This window comes from Sinocyclocheilus anshuiensis, unplaced genomic scaffold (genome assembly GCF_001515605.1).
Source record: "Sinocyclocheilus anshuiensis isolate Anshui unplaced genomic scaffold, SAMN03320099.WGS_v1.1 scaffold882, whole genome shotgun sequence".
Classification (NCBI taxonomy): domain Eukaryota; kingdom Metazoa; phylum Chordata; class Actinopteri; order Cypriniformes; family Cyprinidae; genus Sinocyclocheilus; species Sinocyclocheilus anshuiensis.
This window is the reverse complement of record NW_015540910.1, coordinates 662,205-673,199: the sequence shown is the minus strand read 5'-3', so window position 1 is coordinate 673,199 and position 10,995 is coordinate 662,205. Positions and strand designations below refer to the sequence as shown.

At 34.4% G+C, this 10,995-nt stretch overlaps 1 protein-coding gene across 1 annotated transcript in view; it reads left to right on the top strand.

Annotated features, from left to right (window-relative positions):
* The window catches only part of LOC107689251 (sodium- and chloride-dependent betaine transporter-like), a 16,156-nt gene extending 11,199 nt beyond the window's left edge, over positions 1–4,957 (top strand). Inside the window, exons 8-15 of the mRNA XM_016487192.1 lie at positions 907–1,010; positions 1,116–1,240; positions 2,035–2,147; positions 2,264–2,395; positions 2,460–2,562; positions 3,100–3,200; positions 3,721–3,867; positions 4,736–4,957. Coding sequence (XP_016342678.1) covers positions 907–1,010; positions 1,116–1,240; positions 2,035–2,147; positions 2,264–2,395; positions 2,460–2,562; positions 3,100–3,200; positions 3,721–3,867; positions 4,736–4,897 — 987 coding nt within the window. The 3' untranslated portion in view covers positions 4,898–4,957. The remainder of the gene's footprint in view (positions 1–906; positions 1,011–1,115; positions 1,241–2,034; positions 2,148–2,263; positions 2,396–2,459; positions 2,563–3,099; positions 3,201–3,720; positions 3,868–4,735) is intronic.
* Positions 4,958–10,995: the final 6,038 nt, after the last annotated feature.

Here is a 10,995-nt window from a genome sequence, read left to right as displayed (position 1 = left end):
GCCTTTGGAGACGGCTTATGGTAGAGAAATGAACATTCAATTCACGGGCAACAGCTCTGGTGCTGCAGTCTGCAGTCAGCATGCCAATTGCACGCTCCCTCAAAACTTGCGACATCTGTGGCATTGTGCTAAAACTGCACAGACATCAGAGCCAGTGGTAAATTCCAGAAGATCTGGCCGAGGTAAGGCTGCTCTCGGTGGGTTAATGAGTGTTGAACGGATGCTGATGCCATGGAGCTCTGAAAATGCTGAAGCAAATTTTCAAATAGATGTTATCTTTATTAACAAACCACATATTTTACGTCTAAACAACTACATTCTTTTCTTAAAAAAAAAAAAATAAATAAATAAAATATTAAACCTACATTCTGTGACACAAAAAACAGTATTATTTATAAAATTATAGTGGATTTGGGCGTCTGCCTTAGATCTTTGAGTTCAGCTCATGAAAAATGGGGGCAAAAACAAAAGTGTTGCATTTATAATTTTGTTCAGTGTAGATGTTCCCATCCAAACTGCATCTATTGGTGTCACTGTAGGACAGTATAAAATTATAAAAATGTATAATATTTAGAAATATATTTTGTTTTAATTTTTGTACGGTTTGATTATTTTCTTTCTTACTTGCCATGCCTTCTCTGAGACAATGTACTCACACAGGAAGTGTGTATAAATATATAGGCGGATGGGGTATCATGTATATAGAGTCTAAGAAAAGCGAATAAACACTAGCATTACAAAACTGAATTGGAGGATGTCAGCCCTCTAACCATGCTTATAGTAACCAGATGTGCAGATGTGGATGTCTATAGTGAATTTGTGAATCTCATAAAGAAATGTCCAGGTCAAATTCCACCCCAAAATTAAAATAAATTTTATGTTGCATATTTATCTCATTTTCTGCAGGTATGGCGTGATGCAGGCACTCAGGTGTTTTTCTCCTACGCTGTGTGTCAAGGAGTCCTAACAGCGCTGGGCAGTTATAACAAATACAACAATGACTGCTACAAGTCAGTAGCCTCCTGCATTAACGTTCTGCACCCCACCTATTGATCCATATCACAGTCGTCTGCATTTCATCATTTATTGTTATTTCTATATTCTGTGTTCCACAGGGACTGTATAGCACTCTGTATTCTGAACAGCTCCACCAGCATCTTTGCTGGATTTGTTGTCTTTTCTATTCTGGGGTTCATGGCCCATCAGTTAGGTTTACCCATGGAAGACATAGCATCATCAGGTAAATATTGTTATGATGAGACTATATAAGCTGTCTAGATATAATATAGTACACTGGATTATTTATGTCTATGCAGCCCCAAAGGGGACATGGTGATGGAACAAAATATGAGATGGGAGGAAAAATTATATTTCAGTGCTTTTGGATTTGCTAACAAAAGTACTACATTCCCCCTTGGAACTTTGTGTTCTTTCACAAAACATTTATGCTTTCTCACAAAACTATAGAGAATATTTGCGTTCTCTCACAAAACACTTGTATTCTCTTTTAAAAGTATTGTGTTCCCTCAGCAAACTTTGCGTCTCCTCACAAAACAGGCATTTTTTCTCCTATTCAATTTTCTACACTTTAAGGGGCTCCATATATGGGTCTACATTTTTCATGGAAAAAAAAAATATGTGGACACTGCCTTCTAATTAATGGGTTACAGATGCTTTTTCAGTCTCCTTAAACATTTAGAGTCCGGTGACTTTTATGCCTCTACACACATCAAGTACTGATTCTAGTGGAAAAGACATGCACAAATCTCAGATCTGAACCTCACTGAACACTTTCAGGGTAAATTGGCAATCCAACTGCAAGCATGGCCACTTTTGACCATGTAGTGTGTCATAGTCTCTTGCTATGTTGCTATCCACCACAAGAGAGCATCTCAGGCCAACACTTGTGGTCTATGTATGTCTGAATGTATTGAAACTGAATACTGAATTATATATTATGAATGCTATATTATGAAATATATATTTTAGGGTTATGCGACAATAATGAAAAACTTTTATTTTATTTCATTTCAGGTCCTGGACTAGCATTCATAGCATATCCTAGAGCCCTCTCTCTGTTACCTGGACCCCAGTTCTGGTCTGTTCTTTTCTTTTTTATGGTACTTCTTCTGGGCCTTGACAGCCAGGTACGGTTGTTCAACATCACATAGTATATATAACATGATATTTTATGATATTTTTTCCACGAGTCTTATATCCATTTTGATAAATGTGTAAGGGTTTATATCCATGTCTTTTGAAGTTTGTGTGTGTGGAGAGTTTAGCCACAGCTCTCACAGACCTATTTCCTGGAGTTCTAAGGAAGCGGCGAGAGCTTTTGGTGTTAAAAATCGCCGTCATCTGCTTCTTACTGGGTCTGCCATTCATCACAAAGGTATAGAAAAAAAAAGAAAATAGATATTAGATATTTTCTAACTTTACAGCATACTATATTTTAGGGAGGATTCCATCTGTTTACTGTGATGGACACCTATGGCCCGAGTGGAACTAACCTGCTCTTTATCGCCTGCTTTGAGACGATTGTTGTCGCATGGGTTTACGGTAAGAGACGCTACAATACACATACATACAATACACTGTAAAGTGTGCTGTTTTTAAAATTCTTATTGAATAGCTTGTTTCTCTATGACACATTATTAAAGTAAAATGGGTTGTGAATGCATTTTCACTGAGACTCTAAGGACATATTATCACTCAATGCAACCAACTGCAAAAAAATAATAATTTACAAGACAAAATATTATTTACAGTGTATATCAAAAAATGTTTAATACAATAACTTTTCTAAGCTACAGCAAATAATTACTTCTTGTACTATGTTTATTACAATGTAATTACATTATAATATGACTATCAATTATGGATGAGTATTGAACATATAAATATTCTTAAACAAGTTTAAGTTGAGTGAGTTAATCTTTTAGCGCTATACTTTGTTCATAAAACTTCCACTGGAGTTTAAAGTTTGCTACTCAAAAAACGAACACTGTGTATAATAACTGCAATAAGACATACATTTTAAAAATGAGAGAAAGGTAAACAAGAAAAAAAAATGTCACGCAAATGGTTGGTTTGCAGGTGCAAACCGTTTCTATGACAACATTGAGGACATGATAGGATACGCACCATTCCCTGTGCTGAAGTACTGCTGGCTCTTCATTAGCCCTCTCATCTGTGTTGTGAGTTCACATTTTGTCTCTCTCTAGCTCTTTCTCACTCTTCTGTAACTGTTTATTGTTTCAAAATCTGCATTGCTTTCTCATTAGTTCATCAATGATTGTTTCATGTTTCGTTTGACATCCTGCTATGCATCCATTCCTTCAATACATTCATTAATCCGAGCAGTTTATCTGTCATGGTTTGGAGCTTTTTGGAGTCTTCTGTCTCTTTTATTTTATAGAATTTGTAACACTCAAAAAGAACAAGTGGCAAACTGTAGCTACTTAAAATAGATATCCATTTAGAATTACTTTTTTAGCAGACAGTTTTATCCATAAGCAGTATTCAAATGATGAATTCAATGATTCGATGATTATTTTGAGTGTTGCAGATCTCAGGCTCTTCAAGGTCTTTACACCAACATGGTGCATGTACTGTAGTCAGGATGTTGTATATATTTTGTGTTGTGAATTAAGTTTTGCATCAAATTGAGTAACCGTTTTGAAAGTACAGGAATTTGTCTCTTTTTTCCCCCCTTAGGCTACTCTGCTGTATAACCTGCTGGGTAGTAAATCTGTGTCTTCAGCTGATCCATTTGTGCCGGACTGGAGTTACAAGTTGGCACCTTTGCTCACAGTCATTCCTATGGTTTATATCCCAATCTTCTTGTTCGTCTCTTTAGGAAGGGTGAGTAAAACCCATCAATCCATCCAACCCATCCGTTCATCATTTAGTCATGCATTCATTCATCTTATCTCAGTCAATTCCGTCTGTCACAGCATCTGTCCTCCATTCTTAAATACAGACACTGACTTTTTACCATTTAACACAGAATTTTGTGCGTAAATATTGTATAATAAAAGAAAACACATAATTTAAATAGCAGGATTTAACAGTGATCACCTACTTTTTCAGCTGTCTTGGTTCTGGAAGTATTTTTCCCCATTCATTTCTCAATAGTGATTTCTAAAAGATTTCAGTAAAATATTGTCATGAACCAAGTCACGAACCAAACCAACCAGCATGATTATGATATTGCAAACACTGATTTGAAAAAAAGAAAGTATGTAACAATTAAAGTCAGTGTACATCTTAGAATGAACTTGAATGTGCAGTATATAATATTTACAAACATTATATAGTAGTTATAGGGAGAACAACTCACATAATTGTAATGTTTTGCCAGAGTTTACATTTCCATGGTAACAGAGTCTTCTCTGATTGGTGGTTCTTTGTTAGGGATTGTGGGTAATGTAGTTCTTCACTGTGAATTGGGCTAATGAACAAGATTTTATAAAAATGCACTGAAATCATGTTGACTTCTACAGAAGCATATATTAACAACCTCAGAGCCTATGGTAGGTTTATCTGGAAATATTTATATGTAATTGTTAAAAATCAGTTAATTGTTCAAAATACATAGTTTTCAAAATCAGTTCACTCCTGGAACCTTACTGCGATCTTTAACAGCACATAATTGTTCAAACACTCGTAATGTAATTTTTAGGAAATTTATTGTACAATTAATGTATCGGTCTTCTTTCCATCTCCTCAGGGTCGTAACATCATCACCCCCTCTAGTGACCTGAAGCAGCTCCGACCAAACAGTCCACGCCTCACACTGTTTAATCGCGTAATCATTAAACCACAGAGATCTCGACACATTCAGGAAGATGGAGAAGAGAAAGCTAACAAAGAACACACCAGTGGAGTTTGATAAGGCAGAATGATCATTTTATTTTAGGTTATATATTATATATAGGACTTTATGTTAAATAATATCTTTGACTTGAATAAAATCAGTTAATCTAAATATAAAGTATATATTCGATTTCTTGACAACGCATTTCATTACAGTGTATGAGACTGCTCATATGAAATACACATCACTCAGGATGTCAAATGAACAAAACAAGGTTCAGCTGAAAATTTGACTGTGCTAATATGCATAATTAAAGGGATAGTTCACCCAAAAATTTAAATTTGCTGTTAATTTACTCACCCTCAGGCCATCCAAGATGTAGGTGACTTTTTTGTTTTCAGTAGAACAGTAAAGAAGATTTTTAGCTGAAACCATGGTCCTTGGTGATTCATAAAATGCAAATCAGTGGCTACCCATTTTTGAGAATAAAAAAAGCATATCAAGGAACACAAAATGAATATCCGTGGCTCCTGACAAAACTGCAACAATTTCATTTTTTTGGGTGAACTATCCGTTTAAGGGTACTGAGTGTTTTTTATGAGTCTTCATTCTGTTCTCAGGAGAAATTAAACTGTTTGTAGGAGTTCAAACTGAGGGTTAGTGCAGCGGAGGAAAAAAATAGCAAATCGATTTTATATATGAAATTTATGACAACTCTATGATAACTCATAGAGTTCAATTTAGTGTAAATATGATAATTTGTCTCATTTACATTTGTCATCTCTCTCTCTTGGTATATAGATCTTTTTTTTTTTTTTTTTCAAAAATGTGTCATTACATTGGTGACTGAAGCATTCTTCAGAACCACAGAACCACTCTTTATATTTTTAACTAGACTCCTCTATACCACTTTTCTATCCCATTTCTGTAATACAATGTAGTTTTTTTATACATTTTATCGCATTAAACATACTGTTCTTTCTTCCTTTTTTTCCAAATATATTTTTCAAAACTTGGTTCAAATAGTCCATTCTTTGTTGCTACATATGTGATGTATTACCATTATATTATGTGTCCAAAAGTAAGTGGACTTCTAATTTACAACTCTAAAACAGATATGATCTACTGAGAACAGTTTTAAATACAGGTGCACAATCAATATATTGCTTGAATTTGAGTAAAATCATAATTCCTATACAGGGACATCAATATCTCTTTCTCTTTCAGTCAGCCATTAGCTGTTCTCATCTGAGCCTCTCATCCATGTAATCTGAAGGGACATTCAATTAACAGATAATGTCATGTGATGGCTTTAGGGTCTATCACTGCCTGTCATAACACAAAGGGGCGGGCTTAATGGAGAAGTTTACTCTGGGGAACCAATTAGGGAGCAGCTCTCAAAGGGAGGAGTGTCTAGGATGTTTCAAGGGAACCAGTTTCTGGACATTTTGAGCAGTTTAGGGTTAATTATCAGCCTTATAGGTCAATATTTTGACACTGTTATTATAGAATAGGAATTCCAACATTTATTGTTAGTCCAAAAATAATAAATCCAGTTTACTTGCAAAAGTCAAGTCACCTTTATTTATAGAGTGTTTCATACAATACAGATTGTTTCAGTACAGCTTTAATAAAAGGTAACTACTTGGATTTAGTACCTGTACAGGACTGTAAAATATATATTCATATAGTGTAACACATGTGGAAATTGTTTTTGAGGCCATTGTATGTTAGTATACTATGATGTCATAATGCAGGGAACTGCAGGGGGTTTGAGAGTTTAATGAAAAGGTAATAATTAAATAAATTATAAAAATGTAAAATTAAATTAAACAATTTTAAAATACAATCAATCAATCAATGAAAAAAAGTTTTTTTTAAATTAATTATTTGTTTAGCTGCATGTCATGTGACCATTAACCAACATTTATTTATCAAGTAATTTTTAAAACATTTATTTTAAAATCTCAAGAGATACTTCAAGTAATTTGTGCATTTTAATTTGTTTGAAAAACAAAAGCCTTCTAAAGACACAGTGATACATGGTTAAATAACCTACCAAGTGATAATTCAAATAAAAAATAATGTGTTCATCAGTATTTGATGCAATGTTGTGAAACACTTAAACCTGAAATGATTTTTGTGACTGGTCTTTGTCTGAATGTCCACAATACTGGAAGACTTTCTAAGTGTATATAAGTGGTAGGCTATTTTAGAAAGGAACATTTGAAAGGAACAAGTTGAAAAAAGATGAATTAGGGAGAATTAATAAATTGTGAATAATTTATTGCTGTTGTGTGAAAAATATGTAATCATGCAATCAATAAAAAAAAAACTGATTATGAGTATTTTAAAATGTAATTTTAATGTAATCTAATTACAAATACTTAATTTTTTGATTATGTAATCCAGATTACATGTAATCAGTTACTACCCAGCTTTTTTACCCAAGTACACAGTAGTTAAAGACACCTAATATAAAGGGGGAACAATAAGACTATAAAATGCACTGATCGCTCTGGATCTTTGTCTGAATCCTCTGTAATCTCTGGGTATTGTATGCTTAATGCAATTTTTATGACTTAACTCTGCAGTGAGCGATTCGTTTTGTTTAAACTACACTTGAGGGCATACTTCTCCTTCCATAGCTGGGACATTTTCTACAAGATACTTGATCTCAAAGAGCAGCAAGAAATTGGAATTCCACTCAATGAGGCTCTTAGGAGGGACAGTTTGCTGAAGGTGCAAGACTGCAGCAAGGTCTGAGGCAAATCACACAGCACTGTCATCTGAGCATCTTTCAACCCCTCCCTCTTGTCTCTCAAATACACACACTCTCTTTCTCTCCGCAGGTCTTGTGATGTAGATGTATGTCCCCTGTCACAGTATTAAAAGATGGAATTCCTCAATGTTACCCTGCTGCCTATGCATTCCAGGGACCCATGCAGCTCAATAACCTCTGCATTGATTTAACGCATCTACACAACCTTTACTGCAAATAATCATATTCTTAATGAGAATTTTTGTCTAATAATTGAGGTAAAGTATCTAAAAATCCTTGAAATTATGAATTTACTAGAAAAGTAACAGCATAGTATGAGCATTTGAAAGATATGCTCATACATACAGTACATACAATTCACTGCAAAAAAGCACCAGTGGCCACAACTTTGCCTTTTTCTCACAGTGATTACAGTGGAAGACTGTATTCACTTATATAAATTAATAAGGATTTATTTTTGCGTGGTTCCTTGCACAATACTATCTTCTGACATTATATCACTTTTACCATGATATGTAAACTAATACATTTTGACATTTCCACCACATAATCAGCTCCATATATAATGGTTTTCTGGCATAGTAAACTTGCTCAGTAGCTCACCTGATACAGCACTGCACTTGCGATGTGGATAAATCGAGTAAGAGTAAAAGACTTAAAATGGCATGGTTGCTTCAGAAAATGCCCTTTTTTTTCTATGTTTGCTTTTGTTAACACTGACAGCAGGTTTAGTGTAAGTAGTACATTGGGACCCACTTTATATTAAGTGGCCTTAACAACTATGTACTTTTAAATTAATAATTTAATTTAAAATGCACTTATTGTGTACATACATGTTTTTACATTGTACTTATATTTTAAAAATACCTGCATGTAATTACATCTGTAATTAATTTCTGTAATTACATTTATAATTACACTGTTGACCCATCCCTTACACCTTAAACCTACCCATACCACCAAACCTGTCCCTAACCTTACCCATATCTCACCTCAATAGCAGCAAAAGTGTTTTGCAATACAATGTGAACACAATAAGTACATTGTACTTAATTTTTGATGTAAGTACATAGTAGTTAAGGCCTCTTAATATAAAGTGGGGCCGTACATTGTTTTAAAAAGCTATAGAGCATTAAATTTTTAGTGCTACTTATCAGACATTTTATTTCTGAACTGCAGTGATATGTACAAAACCAACATAATAAAACTTTGCTAGATTCATGTTGATCTATTTTGGATAAAGCTGTTCACAATTTGAGCAACATTCTTTAAACACTTCACTTTGAAAGCATCATGAAACCTTCGAGAAGAAACTTGATATCATTTTGCAGAAATGTTGCATATGCACATTTTCAAATCAGTAAGGAAGTCATTTTAAATGAAATATGAACTTTGGATGCTCTATTAGTTACAATTCTCTCCATTCTACAAATCCACAGATCAAAATTCATAGATCAGTGTTTTGCTCTTTGTTCTCATTGAAGTGAACAAAACACAACGTGTTTAAAGTGTGACTTCATTGTAAATATCACAATTATAGCAAATAAAGAAGCAAAAGGAACATTCACAATGGCTGTTCATGCATGACAAGACATAAGCAAACTTAATAGGTAGTACACCATGTTTGATAGTATGTTCACAAAGTTTCCTCCTATGTAAAGGAGTGTGTTAACTTTGTAATCTCGCTGTGTCGCCACCATGAGCCACGCAGGTTCATTGTGGGGTGTAATTAGCTTCTATTGATTTGAGGGCACATACAACGAGTGATGAAAACCAACTCTGACAACTCCAATTCTGTGCCTGTCGCTTAACGATTGCAGGCAATGACAAACCTAATGTGAATAACCTCTGATTTACTGTTGACATTGTGACTGCATTAAAACAGCGTTTGAGTCTTTTCATTCCCAAGACAAGTGCGAATTAACTTTGCACGTCATCCAAAACATCCACTGCTACTTGCATTTGCTTTGTCAAGTTGTCTACTGGCAATGCAGTTTCCCAAGCCATGCTTCTCTTGGCACGCAGTGTTGATAGAGATAAAGAAGCTACTAAAATACGCCCTTGAAGTAACTCAGCGTCTTGGTCAGTTAGAAATACATTGATCTGACCCTCTTAATAGCTTTTCCCTGTCTTCACACAATTCATCATGCTCACTCTAAACAGCAGCAGCCTCTTTAACCTGTAAAGATTTTATGTTCATATGTTGTCAGTTTGATGTAAAATTATAGTGGTTGGCAAGAGCAAACATTCAAGTGCTTCAATAAAGGCAATTAAAAGTTGGCAATATGTGGTATAATATGATAATACACAAAAAGGGAGAATTTTTATAACAAATATATGCATTTATATTTACATATGCATTTATATTTACTAATATAAAAAAAATACTGTGTTAAAATCTCACCAGAAGATTTTAATTTGACTCATACAGCTCTTTTACGGTTCAAAACACACGTTACCTTCTCATTTTAATGGTTCATTTAGTAAAAAACAGTTGTCTTTTAATCCATTGACTAAATGTTTTTACTGTCGTGGCCTAAAAACTGAACATATTTGAACATATGAGCATTTAATAGAGGGTTGTGTTTCACACAAAATAGAAACATAGTTGAAGTGGATGGTGTTCATGGCAGTGTTCTTGGTCAGTTTCCCAATTATTACTCATAGCAGAGGTGCTTTTGTGAAATGAACTGCTTTTATGAGAGCTGTCCAATTCTGTCAACAGGATACATGGAATTCCGAGGTTACTCACTCTTGCTTTGGCAAAGTCACAAGTATTTTTTTATTTTTTTATTTTTGTGCACAGATAAAATTTTTTGACAAATGTGTTTCCATTTTAGTTTATGCACATTTCTTCTTATCAGATAAATCAAAAATATATATAATAATATCCACCACAACTGAGCACATATACCAGAATTTGCATATCAATGGATTATTTTTAGATGTATGTAGGAAGTAAGGATACGATTATTATAACATTTTCCCCCTTTTTTTGCAATGAGGAAAATTACTCATCAGACTTTTATCACTCTTCAAAATTGTGTCATTCACTAAAGAAGGATATATCCAGCTATCATGACCATACAGTACCTCAGTGTAGCAATGTTCCCACTAAAGGCCAATTCACACCGCACAGACAAACGCCAACAAACACCAACAAACAAGTTGGCTCAAGTTGGCTGTTAAATTTAGAATTTTATTAAAAATAACTGTCATGTTCACATTGCCCCAACAAACACCAACAGACTTCGAGTCACAGAGAGTCAAGTAACACCGTGTCTACACCGGACGCGACAATTGTCGCATCACGCCACATCCAGTGTAGACAGTGTCACTTAATATAATCAATAGAACCTCTATTGTATTTTGTCGCGTCCGGTGTAGACGG